Source organism: Odocoileus virginianus, unplaced genomic scaffold, assembly GCF_023699985.2.
Source record: "Odocoileus virginianus isolate 20LAN1187 ecotype Illinois unplaced genomic scaffold, Ovbor_1.2 Unplaced_Scaffold_3, whole genome shotgun sequence".
Taxonomy (NCBI): domain Eukaryota; kingdom Metazoa; phylum Chordata; class Mammalia; order Artiodactyla; family Cervidae; genus Odocoileus; species Odocoileus virginianus.
Genome location: NW_027224265.1, coordinates 740679 through 766621, shown reverse-complemented (window position 1 = coordinate 766621; position 25943 = coordinate 740679). Strand labels below are relative to the sequence as shown.

At 39.6% G+C, this 25943-nt stretch overlaps 2 protein-coding genes and 1 long non-coding RNA gene across 9 annotated transcripts in view; 2 read left to right on the top strand and 1 right to left on the bottom strand.

Moving 5' to 3' along the window:
• Window positions 1-11098, top strand: part of APC (APC regulator of WNT signaling pathway) — a 120602-nt gene extending 109504 nt beyond the window's left edge. For all 6 annotated transcript variants that reach the window (XM_070462330.1, XM_020891891.2, XM_020891888.2 and 3 more), the window contains 2 exons: window positions 1889-2103; window positions 3662-11098. In XM_070462330.1, coding sequence (XP_070318431.1) covers window positions 1889-2103; window positions 3662-10253 — 6807 coding nt within the window. In that variant the 3' untranslated portion in view covers window positions 10254-11098. The remainder of the gene's footprint in view (window positions 1-1888; window positions 2104-3661) is intronic.
• The window catches only part of LOC139033359 (uncharacterized), a 48520-nt gene extending 29807 nt beyond the window's left edge, over window positions 1-18713 (bottom strand). The window contains exon 1 of the long non-coding RNA XR_011485941.1: window positions 18346-18713. This is a non-coding gene — a long non-coding RNA (uncharacterized lncRNA). The remainder of the gene's footprint in view (window positions 1-18345) is intronic.
• SRP19 (signal recognition particle 19) lies at window positions 18020-25616 on the top strand. Of its 2 annotated transcripts, XM_020891884.2 has the most exons (5): window positions 18020-18152; window positions 18826-18901; window positions 20840-20911; window positions 20999-21110; window positions 25118-25616. In XM_020891884.2, exons 1-5 carry the CDS (start codon window positions 18112-18114, stop codon window positions 25249-25251), a joined length of 435 nt encoding a protein of 144 aa, XP_020747543.1. In that variant the 5' UTR covers window positions 18020-18111; the 3' UTR covers window positions 25252-25616. The 2 variants fall into 2 exon arrangements, with proteins under 2 accessions (XP_020747543.1, XP_020747542.1); XM_020891883.2 differs by lacking the exon at window positions 18826-18901 and having other exon boundaries at window positions 25118-25227.
• Window positions 25617-25943: the final 327 nt, after the last annotated feature.

Sequence of the window (25943 nt, the reverse complement as noted above, 5' to 3'; positions counted from 1 at the left end):
CTGCACCCTGTGCTCTGGGCATTGCTGTTTACTCAAAACTGTTCGTCCCTTACTCTTGGCCTACATACTTTCTCTACTGGTCGTAGAGAAGGAGGCTTTTTTAATGTTTCACTTATCTGTAAGAAGCCCAGTGTTTTGAAAATAAAAACAAAAATGTTCATTTTCATTGCTTCTTCCAACTTCCTTCAGAGAGTCTCCTGTAACAGCCAAAGCCCTGAACAAGTAGTCTAGCAGTCATTTCCTTCATTTCTTAACCGGCCATATCTTCCTCAGTCCTTTCTAAATTTGCTGCTAACAGAAATCTAGATTTATAGCCTAACTAAGGTATCACTTTTCTACCTGTACCTGTATTTGATACCTTTTGATCACGTACCTTACTGAATCTCCTCCCTTTGTTTTTACCACCTATACTTCCAACATCTAATCGTTTCATCTTGTCTCCTCTAACTATAAAGCTCCTTTGAAACAAAACCCTTGGCCCCTACATGTAGTCCCAAAGAGAGCAACTTCTGTTTTCCTACCTTCAACTCTCTATCTCTAGGTCAGGTGTAAGTTTAGCTCACTCCTCTAAACTGTTCCCGTTTTTTCCGATCTCAAGATACTTTGTCCCAGTTCCTCAATCACATTGTAATTAAAATTGAGCTATTGTCCTTTTCACATCTTCAATGGTGAAAGCATTTCTTCTCTGCCTCATGGTAAATAGTATCTATTTTATTCATTTAATATCCTGAAGAAGAGAATACAATGGCTCTTGATTGGGTTGAGCCCAAAATGTTTGCCATGACATTCAGGGCCATCTTTGCCCTGTCTGACCTTACTTCCTATGCTGTCCCAACGTGGATTTGACTTCTGTGTCTTCTTTCTGTTACTTACTTTTCCCTTGCTTATTCCCACTTCCATGCCTTTACTCATTCTACTTCCCCTGCTTCCTCTGAATGTACATGTCTTTTTATCTGCAGAGCTGCTCTCCCCCAGAATTATTTCATTTATTTGACTTAAGTTTCCATGGCAGTAATCTTTTCCTTAGAGCCCTTGGTTTTAAGTATAGTGTTACTTTTCTCCCCCAGAGTAAACAGTACCTTCAAAGCAAGTGTCAGTTGCTCTGTTTGCATCCTCTAGAGTCCCTGTAACTGTGACAGGCACAGAGTAGGTTTCTAATGAATGTTCGTCTGTTCCCTGATTGATTTTTAGTAAGAAGAGTGATGTCAGGAGCATGGCAAGTTTTAACCAAACATCCTTAATTGTATACTCAAAGTGCCTTCTCTGGCAGTTATAAATTGACAGTTTACTATGATACTGTACATCAGGGAGTTCTCATTTTTATAATGACTTTGTTTCTTTGAGGATTTTAAGAAGTTGGAGTATTTCCAGTATTCTTCCATTTTAATAAATTGTTACTTTTGCATCAACCACACATAAATATGGATGTGTGTTTTTATACAAACAATATTGTACATACTTCTCTGCAGCTTGCTCTTTTCATTTAATGATAGGTCTGGATATCTTTTCAAATCAGCATATAGAGGGTTTTTTCTAGTTTATAGTATCCTGAAAATGTTATCTTTTCAGAATGCACATCAGTTGTTTCATTTTCTAATATAAACTTCCGTGAGATAAGTGTGCACCATCTAAACATTTCACGTTCATTGTTTAGATGAATGTGATGGTCATTGTTTTAATATTGTGTTCTGCTTGTTTCATAGGGATATCACTGTCTTAAGTTCTGTTTGGTATTTTATGAAAGTTTTTTTAAGTGAGGCGTTCTTAATGCTTTACCAGGGGATGTTTAAAAAAAAGAGAGAGCTTTCTCTATAGAAATAAGCATAGAAGTTCTAAGAGTTATAGTTACAGCTCTTAACTAGATGACATATATTCTGTTTCTTGATAGGAATCAACCCTCAAAAGTGTACTGAGTGCCTTATGGAATCTGTCAGCACACTGCACTGAGAATAAAGCTGACATATGTGCTGTAGGTGGTGCGCTTGCATTTTTGGTTGGCACTCTCACTTATCGCAGCCAGACAAATACTTTAGCCATTATTGAAAGTGGAGGTGGGATATTACGGAATGTATCCAGCTTGATAGCTACAAATGAGGACCACAGGTAAATACAGAGTTTTATGTTACTTTTAAATGAATTTGTAAGATTCATCTTCAGAAAGACTTAACTGAGCAGTGTTTTGTGTAATTATGCAAGTTCTGAGCCAAATTACATTTATGACAATGAAACTGTAACTATTAATACCTGATTTATTCATTAACATTTATGCTAATAAAAGTTCATAGTATCACAAAGATGTCTAAAAATAAACCAGTGATACTTGAGAGATATAACCCATGTGTAGAATAGAAAATGAAAGCCATAAATATTACAGAGAACAAAATCCTTTCCTATATGTAGCGTGGATCAAGGAAATATGAGGTTATAAAAAAAACTTGTGGTTATGATCCAGAAAGTACAATGATTCACATTTTTCTTGTGGAGCCATAATATCAGTAATCAAAATGTTTTTCAGCCAGCAGCCATTCATCCAGTTTATTATAACTGTGAAACCTAACAGAGCACCTCACATGCAAGGCATACATTTTCAGAACTTGAGCTTTGCCTTATCTCAGCAAAAATATAGTATCTTTCACAGTGTATTTATTTATTTTATCCTGTATTGTTCTTCTCTTGTTTAAAAGAAAAAGAAAAGACTATGGGGTACTTGTAGTAAAAGGGCTTTGTAAACAGTGTAAACATCTTTTCTGTAAGTTTCTGATGCACAAACTACAAGCCTTTACAGCCCTTTCCTCTTCTCATGGAAGAACTCTTAAACTTAGTAAGCACTCAGGTGTCTGCTGGACTGCAGAGAGAGAGCTGCCATGCTAAAGCTTATTGTACCTTTTTGCCTATCAGTTTTAAAGCCCACTAGAGCTGACTATGCTCTCATTAAACTTCATTCTACCATGCATTAAATAAGCCATAGCTCTTCAGATCCTAACATTCATTATGCTGACTCTCAACTCTTGTTTTTAAATGTTTTGAAAACTTCCACTTTATTTTTAGAAAAACTACACACACCATTTGCCCAAAAGCACTTACAGTATTGGGAATATCAGTATCACAAATTCAAACCAGAGAGAGATGATCTAAAAGTCATTTTGCTGACCTGAGCTCACAGTGTGCTCCCTGACTTTGTAAAGACCTATCAATTAATTCTTCTCTCTACCTCTTCTGAGATGTCTCTGTTGTCAGCATTGTGGAACCCACCCAGATGTTAAATTACCAGAGTCCCTGTTCAGCTAAGATTTCATAATATATTTATACTCAGTAAACTGAGAAACTCTGTCACTATGTAAAGTAAATATATATTTACTTCAAAAAGTTTTAAAGCTGTTAGGTCAGAATAGGAAATGCAGAATTGATGAAACTGAACATTTTTACCTTTTAGTCTTTGACAGATGAGTACTATAAAACAATAAACATTAAATGAACTAAGGTAAAACAAAAGGAGATGGGCAGTGCTTGAAATTTATAACATAATTTGGTGTAGTTTTATTATGCCTGTTGTTACAAGTTTTAGCAGTTATCTTTAGACTTAAATTTGTTCTCTTTCCTTTTATTTGTCACTGCAAACAGATTTTTACCTTACTTTTGTAATATCTTATTTTTATTTCAGGCAAATCCTAAGAGAGAATAATTGCTTACAGACCTTATTACAACACTTGAAATCTCACAGTTTGACAATAGTTAGTAATGCATGCGGAACCTTGTGGAATCTCTCAGCAAGAAACCCTAAAGACCAGGAAGCATTGTGGGACATGGGAGCAGTCAGCATGCTCAAGAACCTCATTCATTCAAAGCACAAGATGATTGCTATGGGAAGTGCTGCAGCTCTAAGGAATCTCATGGCAAATAGACCTGCAAAGTATAAAGATGCCAATATCATGTCTCCTGGTTCAAGTCTGCCTTCTCTTCATGTCAGGAAACAAAAGGCCCTGGAAGCAGAATTAGATGCTCAGCATTTATCAGAAACTTTTGACAATATTGACAATTTAAGTCCCAAGGCATCTCATCGTAGCAAGCAGAGACACAAGCAAAATCTCTATGGTGACTATGTTTTTGACAGCAATCGACATGATGATAACAGGTCAGACAGTTTTAATACTGGAAACATGACTGTCCTGTCACCGTATTTAAATACTACAGTATTGCCCAGCTCTTCTTCATCAAGGGGAAGTTTAGATAGCTCTCGTTCTGAGAAAGATAGAAGTTTGGAGAGAGAACGAGGTATTAGCCTAGGCAACTACCACCCAGCAACAGAAAATCCAGGAACCTCTTCAAAGCGAGGTTTGCAGATTTCTACCACTGCAGCCCAGATTGCCAAAGTCATGGAAGAAGTATCAGCCATTCATACCTCCCAGGAAGACAGAAGTTCTGGGTCTACCACAGAACTACACTGTGGGACAGATGAGAGGAATGCACTAAGAAGAAGCTCTACCGCCCACACACATGCCAACACTTACAACTTTACCAAGTCAGAAAACTCAAACAGAACATGTCCAATACCATATGCCAAAGTAGAATATAAGAGGTCTTCAAATGATAGTTTAAATAGTGTCAGCAGTAGTGATGGTTATGGTAAAAGGGGTCAGATGAAACCTTCAGTTGAATCCTATTCTGAAGATGATGAAAGTAAATTCTGCAGCTATGGTCAGTATCCAGCTGACCTAGCCCATAAAATACATAGTGCAAATCATATGGATGATAATGATGGAGAACTAGATACACCAATAAATTATAGTCTTAAATATTCTGATGAACAGTTGAACTCTGGGAGGCAGAGCCCTTCACAGAATGAAAGATGGGCAAGACCCAAACATATACTAGAAGATGAAATAAAACCGAATGAGCAGAGACAATCAAGGAGTCAAAGCACAGCTTATCCTGTATATCCTGAGAGCACTGATGATAAACATCTCAAGTTCCAACCACACTTTGGGCAGCAAGAATGTGTTTCCCCATACAGGTCAAGAGCAGCCAATGGATCTGAAACAAATCGAGTAGGCTCTAATCATGGAATTAGTCAAAATGTGAACCAGTCTTTGTGTCAAGAAGATGACTATGAAGATGATAAACCAACCAACTACAGTGAACGTTACTCTGAGGAAGGGCAGCATGAGGAAGAAGAGAGACCAACCAATTATAGCATAAAATACAGTGAAGAAAAACATCACGTGGATCAGCCCATTGATTATAGTTTAAAATACACCACAGACATTCCTTCTTCACAGAAACCGGCATTTTCATTCTCAAAGAATTCATCTGGACAGAGCACAAAAACTGAACACATCTCTTCAAGCAGTGAGAATACTTCCACACCTTCATCTAATGCCAAAAGGCAGAATCAGCTACATCCAAGCTCAGCACAAAGCAGAAGTAGTCAGACCCCAAAAGCCACCTCTTCCTCTTGCAAAGTTCCCTCTATCAACCAAGAAACAATACAGACTTACTGTGTAGAAGATACCCCAATATGTTTTTCGAGATGCAGTTCATTATCATCTTTGTCATCTGCTGAAGATGAAATAGGGTGTGACCAGACCACACAGGAAGCAGATCCCGCTAACTCTCTGCAAATAGCCGAAATCAAGGACAACAGCGGACCTAGGCCAAATGAAGATTCTGTGAGTAAAGTTCCAGCAGTGTCACAGCACGTTAGAACCAAATCCAGCAGACTCCAGGCTTCTGGTCTGTCTTCAGAGTCAGCCAGGCACAAAGCTGTTGAATTTTCTTCAGGGGCCAAATCTCCTTCCAAGAGTGGTGCTCAGACACCCAAAAGTCCACCAGAGCACTACGTTCAGGAGACCCCACTCATGTTTAGCAGATGTACTTCAGTCAGTTCACTCGATAGTTTTGAGAGTCGCTCAATTGCCAGCTCCGTTCAGAGTGAACCCTGCAGTGGAATGGTGAGTGGCATTATAAGCCCCAGTGACCTCCCAGATAGCCCTGGACAAACCATGCCACCAAGCAGAAGTAAAACCCCTCCTCCTCCTCCTCCTCCTCCTCCTCAGACAGTTCAAACGAAGCAAGAAGTACCTAAAAATAAAGCACCTAGTGCTGAAAAGAGAGAAAGTGGACCTAAGCAAGCTGCCGTAAATGCTGCAGTACAGAGGGTCCAGGTTCTTCCAGATGCTGATACTTTGTTACATTTTGCCACAGAGAGTACTCCTGATGGATTTTCTTGTTCATCTAGCCTGAGTGCTCTGAGCCTTGATGAGCCATTTATTCAGAAAGATGTGGAACTAAGAATAATGCCTCCAGTTCAGGAAAATGACAACGGGAATGAAACAGAAAGTGAGCAGCCTGAAGAATCAAATGAAAACCAGGAAAAAGAGGCAGAAAAACCCACTGACTCTGAAAAAGATCTTTTAGATGAGTCAGATGATGATGATATTGAAATACTAGAAGAGTGTATAATTTCTGCCATGCCAACAAAATCTTCACGCAAAGCCAAAAAACCAACCCAGACTACTTCGAAATTACCTCCACCTGTGGCAAGGAAACCAAGTCAGCTGCCTGTATACAAACTTCTGCCATCACAAAACAGGTTACAGGCACAAAAGCATGTTAGTTTTACACCAGGAGATGATATGCCACGGGTGTATTGTGTAGAAGGGACACCTATAAACTTTTCCACAGCTACATCTCTGAGTGATCTAACGATAGAATCCCCTCCAAATGAGTTAGCTGCTGGAGAAGGGGTTAGAGCAGGGGCACAATCAAGTGAATTTGAAAAACGAGATACCATTCCTACTGAAGGCAGAAGTACAGATGAGGCTCAAAGAGGGAAAGCCTCATCTGTCACTGTCCCTGAACTAGATGACAATAAAACAGAAGAAGGTGATATTCTTGCAGAATGCATCAATTCTGCTATGCCCAAAGGAAAAAGTCACAAGCCTTTCCGTGTGAAAAAGATTATGGACCAGGTCCAACAAGCATCTATGTCTTCATCTGGAACTAACAAAAATCAATTAGATGGTAAGACAAAGAAACCTACTTCACCAGTAAAACCTATACCACAAAATACTGAATACAGGACACGTGTAAGAAAAAATACAGACTCAAAAAATAATTTAAATGCCGAAAGAAATTTCTCGGAAAACAAAGATTCAAAGAAACAGCACTTGAAAAATAATTCCAAGGACTTCAATGATAAACTGCCAAATAATGAAGTCAGAGGAAGTTTTACTTTTGATTCACCTCATCATTACACACCCATTGAAGGCACTCCATACTGTTTTTCACGAAATGACTCTTTGAGTTCTCTAGATTTTGATGATGATGATGTTGACCTTTCCAGAGAAAAGGCTGAATTAAGAAAGGGGAAGGAAAATAAAGAATCAGAAGCTAAAGTGACCAACCACACTGAACTAACCTCAAACCAACAATCAGCTAATAAGACACCAGCTGTTACAAAGCAGCCAATAAATAGAGGTCAGTCTAAATCCGTGCTGCAGAAGCAGTCCACTTTTCCCCAGTCCTCCAAAGATATACCAGACAGAGGGGCAGCAACAGATGAGAAATTACAGAATTTTGCTATTGAAAACACTCCAGTTTGCTTTTCTCGAAATTCCTCTCTAAGCTCTCTTAGTGACATTGATCAAGAAAACAACAACAACAAGGAAAATGAACCTATCAAAGAGACAGAGCCCCCTGACTCACAGGGAGAAGCAAGTAAACCACAGGCATCAGGTTATGCTCCTAAGTCATTTCACGTTGAAGATACCCCTGTCTGTTTCTCAAGAAACAGTTCTCTCAGTTCTCTTAGTATTGATTCTGAAGATGACCTGCTGCAGGAATGCATAAGTTCTGCAATGCCAAAAAAGAAAAAGCCTTCAAGGCTCAAGGCTGATAATGAAAAGCATAGTCCCAGAAATATGGGTGGCATATTAGCAGAAGATTTGACACTCGATTTGAAAGATATACAGAGACCAGATTCAGAACATGGTTTATCCCCAGATTCAGAAAATTTTGATTGGAAAGCTATTCAGGAAGGTGCAAATTCCATAGTAAGTAGTTTACATCAAGCTGCTGCTGCCGCATGTTTATCTCGACAAGCTTCGTCTGATTCAGATTCCATCCTTTCACTGAAATCGGGCATCTCTCTGGGATCACCATTTCATCTTACACCTGATCAAGAAGAAAAACCCTTTACGAGTAATAAAGGCCCACGAATTCTAAAACCTGGGGAGAAAAGTACATTGGAAACTAAAAAAATAGAATCTGAAAGTAAAGGAATAAAAGGAGGCAAAAAGGTTTATAAAAGTTTGATTACTGGGAAAGTTCGGTCTAATTCAGAAATTTCGAGCCAAATGAAACAACCCCTTCAAACAAACATGCCTGCAATCTCTCGAGGTAGAACAATGATTCATATTCCAGGAGTTCGGAATAGCTCTTCAAGTACAAGCCCAGTTTCTAAAAAAGGCCCACCCCTCAAGACTCCAGCCTCCAAAAGCCCTAGTGAAGGTCAGGCGGCTACCACCTCTCCCAGAGGAACCAAGCCATCAGTGAAGTCAGAATTAAGCCCTGTTACAAGGCAGGCATCCCAGACAGCAGCATCAAACAAAGGACCTTCTAGATCAGGATCTAGAGATTCCACTCCTTCAAGACCTGCCCAGCAACCATTAAGTAGACCAATGCAGTCTCCAGGGCGAAACTCAATCTCTCCTGGTAGAAATGGAATAAGTCCCCCTAACAAATTATCTCAACTACCAAGGACGTCATCCCCTAGTACTGCTTCAACTAAGTCCTCAGGTTCTGGGAAAATGTCTTACACATCTCCTGGCAGACAGATGAGCCAGCAGAACCTCACCAAACAAACGGGTTTATCCAAGAATGGCAGTGGTATCCCAAGAAGTGAATCTGCCTCCAAAGGGCTAAATCAAATGAGTAACAGTAATGGATCCAATAAAAAAGTGGAACTTTCTAGAATGTCTTCAACAAAGTCAAGTGGAAGTGAATCTGATAGGTCAGAGAGACCTGTATTAGTACGCCAATCAACTTTCATCAAAGAAGCTCCAAGCCCAACCCTAAGGAGAAAACTGGAGGAATCTGCTTCATTTGAATCTCTTTCTCCATCTTCTAGACCCGATTCTCCAACACGGTCCCAGGCACATACTCCAGTTTTAAGTCCTTCCCTTCCTGATATGTCTCTATCTGCACATTCGTCTGTTCAGTCTGGTGGATGGCGAAAACTCCCACCTAACCTCAGTCCCACCATAGAGTATAGTGATGGAAGACCAGGAAAGCGCCATGATATAGCACGCTCTCATTCCGAGAGTCCCTCCAGACTCCCCATCAACAGGTCAGGGACCTGGAAACGTGAGCACAGCAAACACTCATCATCACTGCCTCGCGTAAGCACTTGGAGAAGAACTGGGAGTTCATCCTCAATTCTTTCTGCTTCATCAGAATCTAGTGAAAAGGCAAAAAGTGAGGACGAAAAACATGTGAACTCTATTTCAGGAAGCAAACAAACTAAAGAAAACCAGGTACCCACAAAAGGAACATGGAGAAAAATAAAAGAAAGTGAAATTTCTCCCACGAGTAGTACTTCTCAGACCACTTCTTCAGGTGCTACAAATGGTGCTGAATCAAAGACTCTGATTTATCAAATGGCACCTGCTGTTTCTAAAACAGAGGATGTTTGGGTAAGAATTGAGGATTGCCCTATTAACAACCCTAGATCTGGAAGATCTCCAACAGGAAATACTCCCCCTGTGATTGACACTGTTTCAGAAAAGGGAAACCCGAACCCTAAAGATTCAAAAGATAATCAGGGAAAACAAAATGTGAGCAATGGTAGTGCCCCCACACGCACCATGGGTCTGGAAAACCGCCTGAATTCCTTTATTCAGGTGGATCCCCCAGACCAAAAAGGAACTGAGGCAAAGCCGGGACAAAGTAATAACCCTGTCCCTGCATCCGAGACTAATGAAAGTTCTATAGCTGAGCGTACCCCATTTAGTTCTAGCAGCTCAAGCAAGCACAGTTCACCAAGTGGGACTGTCGCCGCCAGGGTGAGTCCTTTTAATTACAACCCAAGCCCGAGGAAAAGCAGCGCAGATGGCACTTCAGCCCGACCGTCTCAGATCCCAACGCCAGTGAGTAACACCACAAAGAAACGCGACTCAAAGCCCGACAGCACGGAGCCCAGCGGGACTCAGAGTCCTAAACGCCACTCCGGGTCTTACCTTGTGACGTCTGTGTGAGAAGAGCTGGAAGGAGGGAAGTAAGAATGTGACATGTGGTGATTACAACTGCTATGTAGAAATTTTGTTTCAAGTGAAACTGTAAAAGACTGAGAAATTTTGTACATAGGTTTGATTCTTGTTAGAGGGTTTTTGTTCTGGAAGCCATATTTGATAGTATACTTTGTCTTCACTGGTCATATTTTGGGAGGCACTCTTGATAGTTAGGAAGAAAACGGTAAAGCCAAGTATATTTGTACAGTATGTTTTTCATGTATTTAAGTAGCGTCCCATCCCAGCATCCTTTAATTATTGCTTGTCTTAAAATAACACTACAGATAGAAGATATGATATATTGCTGTTATCAATCATTTCTAGATAATAAACTGACTAAACTTACATCAGGGAGAAATTGGTATTTATGCAAAAAACCATTCTGTTTTAGTCCTTGAGAGTCCCATCTAACATCATAATTAATCATGTGGCTGTGAAATTCACAGTAATATGGTTCCCGATGAACAAGTTTATCCAGCCTGCTTTGCTTTACTGCATGAATGAAACTGATGGTTCAATTTCAGAAGTAATGATTAACAGTTCTGTGGTCACATGATGTGCATATAGATAGCTATAGTGTAACAACTTACACTATTTTGTGCGCAAAACAAAAAAATCTGTGTAACTGTCAAACATTGAATGAAACTATTTTACCTGAACATCTGAAAGTAGGTAGAATCTTTGCTATGCTGTAACTTGTTGTATATTCTGGTATTTGAGGTGAGATGGCTGCTCTTTTATTATTGAGACATGAATCGTGTCTCAACAGAAACTAAATGAACATTTCAGAATAAATTATTGCTGTATGTAAACTGTTACTGAAATTGGTATTTGTTTGAAGGGTCTTATTTCACATTTGTATTAATAATTGTCAAAAAGGGCCTCTTTTAAAAGCTTATATAAATTTTTTCTTCAAATTCTATGCATTAAGAGTAAAATTCCTCTTACTGTAATAAAAACAATTGAAGCTGATTGTTGGCATTTAACCATTCCATGCATTGGCACTTAACCTTTCCTGAAAGTTTTTTTAATGTGTGATTAGCACTTCCTGTTTAGTATTTTTCTATTCACTTTTTTTTTCTTACTCCACTGGAGTTGATTTTTTAAATTCATATAATAGCAATGTGAACGGCCTTGTATATGGGCATTGAACACAACAGGCCCGCAAAGAACATTTCTTTTTTCTTAATAGAATTCTGTCCTTGAAAAATTAATTATTCTGAGGTAGAAGGAGTCTCTTCCAAGCCCATCTTTGAATGCCTGTCTTGTCCCTCCTGTTGCTCCTGGGTCTGGGAATGAACACCTGTCATCACCTTTTGTGTTACAGCAAAATTTCAGCAGCCAAATATAATCAGCACCTTGCCATGTTCAGAAAATGCTAAGATATTCAAGAGACTCTTAAGAAACCATTGCCTGTTAACGAAAACTTTGTTTTTGATGAGTAGGGTTGTGGGGTATGTGTTCAAATGCCCCCTTCCTCACACAGCAAGGAGAGGATCCTCCTTCATGAAGGAAGATAGACTGATAAGATTTATTTAAAAAGCTAATATATCTTTCCAGAATTTGTTCTAAATGATCAGAGAGTAAGGATGATGATAAATGTTCACGTATTTGTTGAATAAATGAAATTTTATTTTTTAATGATAAATTTATGCACTCTGCATTTGGGGAAGGGAAAAGATATTTAGATATGGCAGGACACTGGGGAAAGGTGGTGAGGAGTAAGCATGTCTACCTGCTGTCTTTGAAATCACATCATAGAGTGAGTTATCTACTGCTTACCTGTGTATATTAGGTAAGGACTTTTTTTTTTAAGTCATTTCCTAAAATGCCAGTAAATAAGTGCTGTGATTTGAAGAAAGGCATGTGACTCCAAAGCCCATACTCTTTCTACTGCTCATCTTTGGAATATACCTACATTTAAACTTTCGTCAAGTTTTATCTGAGTGAAATCATTTGTAAGTCATAGGACTATTCTGTTTTTCTCAAAGGATGCCTTATCCAACAGGGATATATGAATAGAGGTCATATTTCTTTCCTGTTTAGTCCTGATTTTCTTTTTTTTTTTTTTTAGTTACTACTGCATGCCCATTTTTATAAACCACTTCAAATATTTTATAGGAAAAAACATGGGATATAAGTCAACTAGAATAAAATTACCTTTCTCAAGGAAGGAAAAAGGAAAAAACAAAACACCTCAGTGCTGAAAATGAAAAAAGGATGCCCTCCATATCCCAGAATACTCAGGAATTAAGTAAGCAGCACCTACTGGGAGAAGGTACAGTATACATTGCCCATTGAGGAAAAAGTTCTGTATGAGACCCTCTAGTTAGAGACAACGGCTCTGAATTAGTAAAGGACAAAATCTCAGTTCTAATTTTAGAAGTTCAGGGAGTGCTCCCATAACTGATAACCACCCAAATGGTCCCCAGTTTACGCCTGTGTTACAAATGGCACCCCGAGGCAGTGGTTTCCAAACTTGAGTGCATGCAAATCACCAAAAATGTTTGTTAGAACACATCCCCATCCTTCCTGACTCTGAGTCAGGCCTGGGAACCAGCAGGCGATGCCGATGCTGCTGGTCTGGGACCACTCAGAGTTACTGCCGTGCGCAACTGCAGCAAAGCTGCTCGAGGGGTTGCCTTCCGTTCCAGCTGTTCTTCTCAACACTGGACTCAGCATCTGAGAAAGTACACCAAACTGCCCTCCCCTTTAGGCATGAAAAGATAGGAATATTGAGTTACAATCTGATACAGCCCATCTGAACTCCCAGTAGTCCACAAGTTTACCAGACATGAATGAACAGGTAATTCTATATCTGAGGTATTGACTCATGTTCCCTTTGGAACAGTTATCAAAAAGGCAAAATTTCAGCAAATATCTAATTTGGATTTGCAGTAATATCAAAAGAGACACCAAGAACAGGGCAAAGAAGAGAACTTTGAAGAGAGAGCAAATGGACTTCAGATGAAAGAAAAATGTGCCCAGTTAGTATACAGACAACAACCAATTAACTATGGCAAATTCATATTTGAGAATAAACTTGCACTGACAGGAAAGTTAATGAGAAGGAAATAATGAAATAAAAGATAAGCCCCAAAGAATCCAACTGCATTCTAAGAAGAGTCAAAAAACTTTTTTCCCCATAAACCATGGATTGTTCCCACAAGGTTAATGAACTAAAGGGATGAGTCTTGCTGAAGATGGAAGTGAGTTGCACTATATCTGAATTCATGTTTTCACAGAGTTTCCTTGTATCTAAAATAGAAAAAGAACTGAGTGCCAGAAATGCAAAAAGAAAATTGCTAAGAGCTGAAGAATACTTGAGTAGTCAGATCATTCACAGTTAACCAAACAAAAATAATTTTTCAAGAGTCACAAGGGTCGAAATAGAGTATATAAATTATATTTTAGTTTCTAATTCCTTCATATTAATGCTGACTTTCAAATACTACTTCATAGTGTTGAAACCTATGGACTTTGACACCTACAAACTCCAGGTCTTTTTTCTGCTCTTCTCCTCTCTTCTGTGGTCTATAAAACTATATTCTGGTTTTTGTTAGACCATTGATCCTTCTTTCAACCTGTATGTTTTCTGTGTGTATAATATTCTCGGTGCTAAATACACTTCTGATATTCAGGATAACTCTCTACAATTGTGACTATTTGCTTATTTTCTTGACATTATGAGACTGTTCCTTTTAAAATTAAAAATACTTAACATTGTGCTAGTGAAGGTGACCACTGAATATAAAGCAACATTAGTGAATGTTGCAAAAATTAGCTATTGTTAACAGCTATTGTTGCAGACATGACCTGTCCCACCTGCACAGCCTTTTGGAATCCTGACATACAGTCTCACTGTTTATCACTGAAGCTTGTACTCATTGTTCCACCCGACCATGGCTGTGTCCACCAGCGGGGGATACCTGACCCAGAGGAGACTCATCATTAACTGACTAGTTACCAAAGACTTGTATGGCTTGTCTTTAAAAAAAAAAAATTAGGCCAATTTTAAATAAAGAGTCACAAAATTTCTGGTTGGAGATTGAGTGCTAGATTTGAAAGATCTTGTAGAGTTAAGACTGAAGGTACTCTGGCATCAAGAAGCTAAAATAAGAGAAAGTCGGTCGCTAGAGACAGAAGGAACAGATACGAGAGGGAGCCACACAGCAAGTGTGAGACATACAAGAAAGGCTAGCTCCTGGCATTACCACAGTTCTTGCTGATTCTGGGGCTAGTTCGACTTTTCCTTGTGTTTGGAACATTTGTGACCTTTCAAACCCACTTTGTTTCTGAAGTAACTTGAAACAAAACTATTTAAACACAGTTTAGTGAGGTTTTTTTTAATATAAAGAGAGCTTTCTGAAATCATCTGTGGGGAAAGGGGGATAGGCTGCCTACAGAGAAAAAAAAAAAAACAGACTGGCATCAGATTTCTTCTCTGAAATACTGAATGCCAAAAAAAAAAAAAAAAAAAAAATGGGGCCTTTTGGAAGCAAATGGAAATATTACCTAAGAATTCTGAAACCTGCCAAACTAGCACTTAACTTACCTGAAACACACATCATTCGAGATTCTTGTTACAGTTGTTAACAATAAGATTTTCTCTAAAAGAGGAGACACTCATTTAAGAAATCAGGTAGCTCACAGGAGCTATATGAGGGCCAGAAAATCAGGCTTGGAAACCACTACAGAAACAATACCCAAACCATACTGTGAGACTGCTTCAAAAAGACCCAGTTGTTACCTGTCAACTCTGGAGCCCTCTGACACCACCCTCCCTGTAAGTTAAGAATAGTTTCAGCACTTGCCTCGTCACACCGCTCAATCCTGGACTGGAGTCTTGCTGAATGGACACTGTTGGCAGAAGCTGCGTCATATGCCCGTGGAGCCTGGGAAAGCTCGGTGGTTCAGGTTCTCCACTGAGGAAGCGGGACACCTAGGACAGGAATTCTCCAAACCTACAAAGGGCGTCTCAAATGCACCACTGGGAAACTAGAATCCATGACACACCTCCTACCATAGTGCTCCTGCTGCCTGAGCAAGTAAATGAGAAAGTATTAAGGAGACAGTTTGAGCAATAAAACCTTTGAACTGAATAAATGTGTAAGTAATTGTGGTTAATCTGATAATGAATCTCAATGTGAATGTGCATGTAACTCAGAACTGAAAAGATGAAATGCTTAATAATTTTAAATTCCACATTCCACCCCAAACTGGGAAATGAGGGAGAGAAGACATAAAAGCATGCTAAATTTCTACTCTTTTAAACAGGCAGTGTCAAAAGATACTATTTTACTTTTAACTTGGAAAAATGCAAGTTCAATTGTTCTATTTAGTCCTAACACCAATGTTAAAAAGAAAGCTTTCCATCCAAATCATTAGTGAAAATAACTATGAATACAAGAACACTTGAACAGGATATCAAAGAATAGGGAAAAGGGGAGAGGGAGAATTAGCCACAATAAAGCATAAAGTGACAGTAATATCAAATAATGAGTGGATTAAGCACATATGGTAAAGTTGGAGTAAAAAAAAAAAAAAACTTTACCTATATGCCATTAGTAAAAGAGACACCTAAAATGATCCAGCCTGGAGAAAACTAAAAGCACAGCTACACACAGGCAAATGCAAAGAAAGCAGTATAGGTAAATTTATGTCAAAGTATAATTCTGGATGAAAAGCATCAAACAATGAAAAGAAGATGAAAGACGGTTATGACTTTCTTTGAACATCAAATGATAAAGCATCAGGTGTATGAAACAAAATTACAAACACAAAAGAGATTGACAAAAACTGTGGAACCAGTGACAGGGTCAGTGTTTGACAGATGACTTGGTCTACACACAACCAAAGTAGAGTTATTACTTAAAACCACAACTTCCTTCCAGAAAGGGTGACTCTTGTTAAGATAAAATTCTTGAAAAGTCCTTTTCTTTAGCTGAGGGCCTTGATGAGTTTGGGACCTGTAAAGCCAAGCCTGAAGTTTAGTGGGAGGAGGGTTAGAGAAAATCTCACAGGTGTGCTCAAGAGAGGCAAGAACTCAGGGTTTGGGAGTTACCCAGGAATGAGGGGTTGAGGAGCAGAGATGTGAGCACAAAAGGAGAGATATAACAGAAAAAATGGCAAGAAGTCAAGGTCCTATGAAAACCCCTGATGCAACTGGTAATGATTTTAGAAATAGAGACACACACTATTTCAGTTGAAATCTAAGTTCTTTATAAAATCTGTGTTCAGTAATATTAACTTTTTTTTAATTTTCAGAATCTTTTTAACAATTGCAGTTATCTTCACCATCACTTTATATAAATTATTAAGTTATTTGAATTTACTTAGATGTAAGTGTTCACTGTTTCCTCTATATTGCGTAGTGGAAACACTTTCTTTACTATAATTTGGTTTGGCTCGAGTATGTCCTTAAATAGTGTGTGTTTGTTTTCCAGAAAAGCTAGGCTGGGAATATACTTTCTCAATCCTTGTTTAAAATTGTCTTTCTTTTGCCCTCACACAAAGGATAATTTGAGTCACGACTTTAGTCACAATTCTTTTTCTTCAAAACTCTTCTAATGTTTACTGTGGCTAAAAAGTTCAGATATCAGGCTGAGTTCTTTTCCCCTATAGAAAACTTATTTCCTACCTGGTGTTCTTAGGGTTGTTTTTAATCCTTGAAATAAAGCAATTTTAATAGCATAAGCCCAGCTGTGTGTTTTTTTCCACAGCCCCGTCTTTTAATACCGAGTCTTTTCAATCTTGAGTCTTCAGCTCATTCAATGTTGTCACCTTACTCTTTACAAACCAACCGGATCTACCAAACACTGCTCTCCATTAGACACTAGCCACAAGCTTGGTGGTGCCTAAGCGAGAGGCACCATACTGGGTGCCATCCTGTCAGTTTTTGGTGTCCGAAAGCTGCACTCTGTCCCTACAGAAGTGGGAAGAACACCTGTCCTCCACTTTGGGATTTAGTATAACACTTCCCCTCAGAGTACCAAAGCAGTACTGCTTGTGTTCAAATGCCTCAAAGGATTTGTAGTGAGACAGTTTCACTAAAAGAAATTTTATTTAGTCTTAGTCTACCCTCCTACACCAATATGAAGATCTGAAGAATACTGAAGTGGGTTGTTATTTTCTACTCCAGGGGATCATTCTAACCGACGGATCCAACCCATCTCTTGCACTGGCAAGGAGATTCTTTACCAGAGTTTAATTTTAGGGTAGCGATTTTGAAAAGTGTATAGTCGAGTTCCTAACATTTACACGGAACATTGAAACACAGTGCCAGTAATTTTGCTAGTTCCACCACTATAAAAATCGATTTTTGCCAACTTGAAAGCAAGCTGCGGGGCCCAGGAGCGGTTAAAGATTAAACAAACTGGGCATTTCCTTGCCTACTCTAACAACTTGCTCAGAACTCAGATAACCCGCGGTGTTGAGCCGTACTCTGAGGATGAGAGAAGCATGCACCATCCACACTCAAACCGAAAGTAGCTAAAAAATAGGGGGGGGGGGGGGGGGCGTGAAAGTGTAAACAAATTTTAGCGACGGCGCGAGCTTTCCAAAGGCTGGTTTCTGCAAGCTCACACAGAAAGGAAGGAGTTAGTCACGTTCCTGACGTTCCTGTACCCTCTCGCGAGAGGAAGAGATTTCAACGCCACGTCAGGAACCGGAGAGCCGAGACGAGTAGGCGTTCCGGTGGGCGGGACTTCCGCCGGAAACGGGGTGGTTTGGGAACTCTCAGAGAGGAGCTGCGGCCGGCTTTCTTACCTGCTGGCCCCTCCTAGGGTGCTGTCTGGGCGTGGACGCTGTCTGGACCCGGGTGAAGATGGCTTGCGCCGCGGCGCGGTCCCCGGCCGACCAGGACAGGTGAGTCCGGAAAGAGGAAGCGCCTTGGGGCAAGCCCGCCGGCTCTGCGCCTCCTTCCCAAACCCTAAGGAAAGCTCCTCAGAGGGAGCTAGGCCCTGGCCCTGTTCTCGGGCGTCTGTACCTGCCGGAGGCCCGGCTGCACCGGGGTGTTCGCAGGACCCTAGATTCCAACTTTACGTAGCTCGCTGTTTACCTGAACTGAGACGGAGGCTGTGGGGAGGTCCGTCGGTGCCGTAAGTAGTCACCAAGGACAACGCTCTCCTTTCGCTCTTTGGAGGGTGAGAGACCAGGGCCCGCCCTCAGAGGCTTTTGACAGGCTGCTGTATGTAAATGAACAGTTCCGGTATTGGTTTCTTTTCTTTCTTAAAAAAAGCTTTGTCTGGCAAGTGATGTTTTTTTCATCTAAGGTAATAAGTTAAAGTTCGGTTTTTAAATAGAGGGGAGCATCACCAACTCGATGGACATGAGTTTGAGCAAGCTCCGGGAGTTGGTGATGGACAGGGAAGCCTGGCGTGCTGCAGTCCATGGGGTCGCAGAGTCGGACACGACTGAGCGACTGAACTGAACTGAATAGTATAGGTGCACCGGTGATGCACCGGTGATGATGGTGAAAGAATGAATGAATTTGGGGAATATTGCTCTAATGATACCAGCTGGGCTTTTCCTGTGGCAGGTTCATTTGTATTTATCCTGCTTATTTAAATAACAAGAAGACCATCGCGGAGGGGCGGCGGATCCCCGTAAGTAAGGTAAGCATGCTTTGCCGCGAGGACCTGGGCAGGTTATCCTGTTAGGCCACAAAGACTTCTTTTACTCTGCTGCATTGTTTGAGGCCCAAGGAGAACGAGCAGCCAACGACTAGGCTGCTTTTTTAAGTGATTCTTCCTGAACCTTTGTTTGAAAGAGTTTGGGGGTGGGGTGTTGTAGGGTTTGCACATTTTTTTTTTTAACCAATGTTATGACAATCTTCTTCTTAATAAAGGAAACCAAAATTATGGCACTGCACAATATCATGTCCAGAATGTTAATTGAGTTTTTTATTTTAAACAAGGCTTGCAGAAAATTCAGATGTGTTGAGTTTTACAGTTTTAGGCCCCTTATCATCATCGTCATCCTTTTGACTTGGATTAAGTTACTCTAAAATTAACACTTTTTTAAGGTAGGTATTTGTAGTCTTAAATGATTTCTCGCTTGTGCTTTTTCAATAGAAAAACCCAAGTTCTTAGTTGGCCTTGTGGCTTAAGTTTAGAAAGAGCCTAGAGCCAATTGAAGGGATCTTTGTAGCTTTTTATTTTCACAATTAATGTTATATCCTATTTTCTAAGGCTGATTTACATTTTGTAATCTAATGGATTTGAGGAACTCGGCCTGAAAAAACACATTATTTTTGTGTTATTTCATATCTCCCATTTTGCTGCTTAAATATGTAAAGTCTGCTTCGCTGCTGCAGGGTAAAGGAGAAGATGCCAAAGTGCTGATTCAGAAAAATGCCCAACATCAAGCCTCTGACAGGGGCCTTCAGCAGCAGGCTCTCAGATAATTCGGAGAATGATTGAATTACTTTTAACTTTATTGATAGCTTACATACAGAAACATACACAAATCTTAAGTGTTTTTCTTGATTAATTTTCATGAAGTGAGCACACATGGTTAACCAAGTACCCAAATTAATAAAAAACAAAACATTCTAGCATCCCGAAAGATTCCTTTATGTCCCCCACCACCCCCAGTGTCCCCTGCACATATAGTCATAACAAAGGGATGACCACTGTCCTGACTTCCAATACCATAGATTACTATTGCTTGTTTATTTTATTTAAATGGCATCACACACTATGTGCTTTTATGTCAATGAATGTTAAGCTTATGAGGTTTACCTGCACTTTTGAGTATAGTTTGTTAAATCTCATCCCTCCATCGTAGGGTTTCCCAACAGCAGCACTGTTGACATCTTGAGCCAGATAGTTCACGGTTGTGAGTGCGGTCCTGTGCTGTCTGCGTCGTTTAGCAGCTTCCTTGGCATCTACCCACTGGAAGCCAGTGCCCTACCTCACACTAGGTGTGATGATCAAAAATGTGCCTTCAAGCACTGATAAGGGTCAGGGTGCAAGATTACCTTGCTGAAAACTACTGCTCTGTAGTATTGTGTTGTGTGAATGTACCACAGTCCATTTTACTATTGACAGATAGTTGGGCAGTTTCTAGTTTGAGGCTGTTATAAATAGTGCTTCTTGAGATTGTCTATTTTGTATTTTTGGGGGGGTATATACCTTGCAGTGGAATTGCATGGCCATAAAGAATGCATTTATTTTACTTCCCATAGATTCTGCCAAACAATTTTCTAAAGTTGTATCTGTAATAGTTGTTTGACCAATATTCATTGAACCCCTGCTATGTTCCAAGCATTATGCCAGGTGAATATATTGGTGAACAAAGCAGTCCTTAACCTTGTGAAGTTTATGTTCTCATGGAAGGGAAATGGACACAAAAGTCTGAACATGTGAGTCCCAGGAATTTAAAAATTACAGTTGAAACAACTGTACCTAGTTTGTTGTGTTTTTTTTTTAAGGAAACGAAGGGTCTTGGTATGTGTTTTATTCAGTGTTTGAAATGATTTATACAACAGTGTAGCAGTATCCACATGAAGCTGAGCTATTTAGTGTTTTCATCTTTAATTAACTTTTCAGGCTGTTGAAAATCCTACAGCTACAGAGATTCAAGATGTATGTGCAGCAGTTGGACTTAATGTGTTTCTTGAGGTATGATATAGTTCTTCATTCACTACCATACTCATTTCATTGATGTGATAACTTTCTTAAATCTTGTTTTTCTTTCTTTATGTTAAGAAAAATAAAATGTACTCTAGAGAATGGAATCGTGATCTTCAGTACAGGGGCAGAGTCCGGGTCCAGCTCAAACAGGAAGATGGCAGCCTCTGTCTTGTACAGTTCCCATCACGTAAGCTTTTTAATGAATGAATGAAGTTTGGGATAGGTTATTCCTCTACATTGCCAAAAATGTTCTAAAACTGACATTTTGACAAGTCAGAAACATAATTTGCATTCTGTGAATTAATTTAGAAAAAGGACTACTGCTGATGGAGAGAAACAGTGCTTTTAATTTCTTTTATGTTAAGGACATTTGAGAATTTGATGAAACCTAGTAATCATTTCTCCAAAAAAAAAAAAATAATAATTCTTCCGTGAACATTTTAGGAACCTATGGAAGTCCACTGTTGTTCCCAGGTTAAGAATGAGAAATTATTAAATGGTCAGATATTATTGCTATTTCACATCTAGAAATGCTTGAGGTCTGTTACTGATTTCTAGTACTGATAAATCTAAAAAACTGTATTGAGTGAAAAAAAGCAAGAAGTATGCAGTGTGGTGCTACTAAGGTGTAAATTTAAATACAGAATATTACTATTTATTGATAGATGTGGATGCAGTGTTATTTATTGATATTATATATATGTGTGTGTATCAGTTCAATTGCTCAGTCGTGTCTGACTCTTTGTGACCCCATGGACCACAGCACGCCAGGCCTCCCTGTCCATCACCAACTCCCAGAGTCTACCCAAACCCATGTCCATTGAGTCGGTGATGCCATCCAACCATCTCATCCTCTGTTGTCCCCTTCTCCTCCCACCTTCAATCTTTCCCAGCATCAAGGTCTTTTCAAATGAGTCAGCTCTTCGCATCAGGTGGCCAAAGTATTGGAGTTTCAGCTTCAGCATCAGTCCTTCCAATGAATATTCAGGACTGATTTCCTTTAGGATGGACTGGTTGGATCTCCTTGCAGTCCAAGGGACTCTCAAGAGTCTTCTCCAACACCACAGTTCAAAAGCATCAATCTTTGGTGCTCAGCTTTCTTTATACTCCAACTCTCACATCTGTACATGACTACTGGAAAAACCATAGCCTTGACTAGACGGACCTTTCTTGGCAAAGTAACGTCTCAGCTTTTTAATATGCTGTCTAGGTTGGTCATAACTTTTCTCCCAAGGAGTAAACATCTTTTAATTTCATGGCTGTAGTCACCATCTGCAGTGATTTTGGAGCCCCCAAAAATAGTCTGCCACTGTTTCCACTGTTTCTCCATCTATTTGCCATAAAGTGATGGGACTGGATGCCATGGTCTTAGTTTTCTGAATGTTGAGCTTTAAGCCAACTTTTTCACTCTCCTCTTTAACTTTCATCAAGAGGCTTTTTAGTTCTTCTTCGCTTTCTGCCATAAGGTGATATCATCTGCATATCTGGGGTTATTGATACTTCTCCCAGCAATCTTGATTCCAGCTTGTGCTTCATCCAGCCCACTGTTTCTCATAATGTACTCTGCATATAAGTTAAATAAGTAAGGTGTCAATATACAGCCTTGACATACTCCTTTTCCTATTTGAAACCAGTCTGTTGTTCCATGTCCAGTTCTAACTGTTGCTTCCTGACCTGCATATAGATTTCTCAAGAGGCAGGTCAGGTGGTCTGGTATTCCCATCTCTTGAAGAATTTTTCACAGTTTGTTGTGATCCACACAGTCAAAGGCTTTGGCATAGTCAATAAAGCAGAAGTAGATGTTTTTCTGGAACTCTCTTGCTTTTTTGATGATCCAAAGGATGTTGGCAATTTGATCTTTGGTTCCTCTACCTTTTCTAAATTGAGCTTGAACATCTGGAAATTCACGGTTCATGTATTGTTGAAGCCTGGCTTGGAGAATTTTGAGCATTACTTTACTAGCGTGTGAGATGAGTACAGTTGTGCAGTAGTTTGAGCATTCTTTGGCATTGCCTTTCTTAGGGATTGGAATGAAAAGGGACCTTTTCCAGTCCTGCAGCCACTGCTGAGTTTTCCAAATTTGCTGGCATACTGAGTGCAGCACTTTCACAGCATCATCTTTGAGGATTTGAAATAGCTCAACAGGAATTGCATCACCTCCACTAGATTTGTTCGGAGTGATGCTTCCTAAGGCCCACCTGACTTCACATTCTAGGATGTCTGGCTCTAGTTGAGTGAGCACACATCATGATTTTCTGCATTTTGAAGATCTTTTTTGTACAGTTTTTCTGTGTATTCTTGCCACCTCTTCTTAATATCTTCTGCTTCTGTTAGGTCCATACCATTTCTGTCCTTTATTGAGCCCATCTTTGCAAGAAATGTTCCCTTGGTATCTCTGATTTTCTTGAAGAGATCTCTAGTCTTTCCCATTCTATTGTTTTCCTCTGTTTCTTTGCACTGATCACTGAGGAAGGCTTTCTTATCTCTCCTTGCTATTCTTTGGAACTCTGCATTCAAATGGGTATGTCTTTCCTTTTCTCCTTTGCTTTTTGCTTCTCTTCTTTTCACAGCTATTTGTAAAGCCTCCTCAGACAGTCGTTCTGATTTTTTGGATTTCTTTTTCTTGGGGATGGTCTTGACTGCTGTCTCCTGTACAGTGTCACAAACCTCTGTCCATAGTTCATCAGGCACTCGGTCTATCAGATCTAGTCCCTTAAACCTATTTCTCACTTCCACCGTATCACCATTAGGGATTTGATTTAGGTCATACTTGAATGGTCTAGTGATTTTCCCCACTTTCTTCAATTAAGTCTGAATTTGGCAATAAGGAGTTCACGATCTGAGCCACAGTCAACTTCCAGTCTCGTTTTTGCTGACTGTATAGAGCTTCTCCATCTTTGGATGCAAAGAATATAATCAGTCTAATTTCAGTGTTGACCATCTGGTGATGTCCATGTGTAGAGTCTTCTCTCGTGTTACCGCAAGAGGGAGTTTGCTATGATCAGTGCATTCTCTTGGCAAAACTCTATTAGCCTTTGTCCTGCTTCATTCTGTACTCTAAGGCCAAATTTGCCTGTTACTCCAGGTGTTTCTTGACTTCCTACTTTTGCATTCCAGTCCCCTATAATGAAAAGGACATCTTTTTTGGGTGTTAGTTCTAGAAGGTCTTGTAGGTCTTCATAGAACCGTTCAACTTCAGCTTCTTCAGCATTACTGGTCGGAGCATAGACTTGGATTATTGTGATACTGAATGGTTTGCCTTGGAAACGAACCGAGATCATTCTGTCGTTTTTGAGATTGCATCCAGGTACTGCATTTCGGACTCTCTTGTTGACTATGATGACTACTCCATTTCTTCTAAGGGATTCTTACCCACAGTAGTAGATATAATGGTCATCTGAGTTAAATTCACCCATTCCAGTCCATTTTAGTTCACTGATTCCTAAAATGTCAATGTTCACTCTTGCCATCTCCTGTTTGACCACTTCCAATTTGCCTTGATTTATGGACCTAACATTCCAGGTTCCTATGCAATATTGCTCTTTACATATTGCATCGGACCTTGCTTCCATCACCCGTCACATCCACAACTGGGTGTTGTGTTTGCTTTGGCTCCGTGTGTGTGTGTGTGTGTGTGTGTGTGTGTGTGTTGGAAGAAAACAGCAAGTCTTAAGGTAATGGTTACCCTAATGCAAGCAGGCAGTGAGGAGTGGTGCCAGGGGTGTGGTGGTCAGAGAAGACTGTTGCATTATCTCTAGCATTTTATTCCTTTAAAAAATCTTTTACAGCTTAATGACATTGAATTTTTGTTAGAAGACTCAGAAGCCTTGTGCTTCCTAGCTTAAGATACAATAACAGCCTGATTCCGTTGCCAGCTTGTTATGTTTAGATGTTTCCTTTAGTCTTCAAGTCAATTACTAGGATCAAGGTAAAAATTTTTATTTCAAATAAAGTGTTCTAAATTTTTGTTTTGTTCATTTAAATTTAATTTCTGCATTGCTCTTAATAAATTTTCTCCTGGAAAGGTCCCCATTTTCTGCAAATCATTGTCTTCCTAGTTATTAAATTTTTTCTTTTTAAATTCTTATTTTCTTGATGTGGTGATGACTTCATGAACTTTATGATTTTCAAGTATGATGACCTTTTACATCTTGTTTCTCAGTTTATATACTAAGCCTAACTTCTGGTTCCTAGGTAAGTCAGTAATGTTGTATGCTGCAGAAATGATACCTAAACTGAAAACAAGGACACAAAAAACAGCAGGTGGTGACCAAAGTCTTCAGCAAGGAGAGGGAAGTAAGAAAGGGAAAGGAAAGAAGAAAAAGTGACCCGGTATGGGAATCAAGGATGTGATACTACTGTAAGAGACATGAATGGAGGCTTCTCATTTGTATGTGAGAGAAACAGAAGCTTTTTCTTTGCATCATTTAACTGAGCTGTGAACATTTGTGCCTCCCAGCTTCAACATCAGAGTTGATAATGAAATAAGTATACATCAGAAGTTTGCATCCAGCTCTCATGCAGTATAAAAGAATTTTTTTTTTTTTGCCTCTTAATGCAGAGTTTTTGTGAAAGAAACAAGCATATTCTTAAATGGACAGTGGGCTCTACCATAAGTTACTTGAAATCCTATATCTGTTTGTCCTCTATGTAAACATGTTTCAAATAAATGAGTTTAATAAGATTTGAAAAACATGCTGTCTTTTAAATTAGTGAAATAAAATTCAAACTTGACATCTTGTAGCTTTTGCTTATGGACTAATTAATGCCAGTCGAGGCGATAAAGAGAATAAAACGGGGAGTGGAGCTTAGTGTGAACCGAAAGCCGGGAGGCGCTTACATCATTTTGGAGGTCTGTGAACAGGCAGTCTCTGCGTCATATTCTTTCAATCAGTCATGGTAATTGAGTTCTTTCATCAATTACTAGTTTGTTGACATGTGGAAAGTCCTGAAATTTAAGCTTCAGAATTGCTTATTGTATAAATTGGAGTTCTAAAATTATCTATGCTTTAGCACCTTG

Bases quoted from the DNA above. Each gene is read 5' to 3' on its own strand.
- SRP19 (XM_020891884.2), top strand. From the start codon at position 18,112: ATGGCTTGCGCCGCGGCGCGGTCCCCGGCCGACCAGGACAG. The intron at 18,153-18,825 runs GTGAGTCCGGAA...TTCCTGTGGCAG, and splicing joins TCCCCGGCCGACCAGGACAG to GTTCATTTGTATTTATCCTG. The intron at 21,111-25,117 runs GTAAGCTTTTTA...TCTGGTTCCTAG, and splicing joins TCTTGTACAGTTCCCATCAC to GTAAGTCAGTAATGTTGTAT.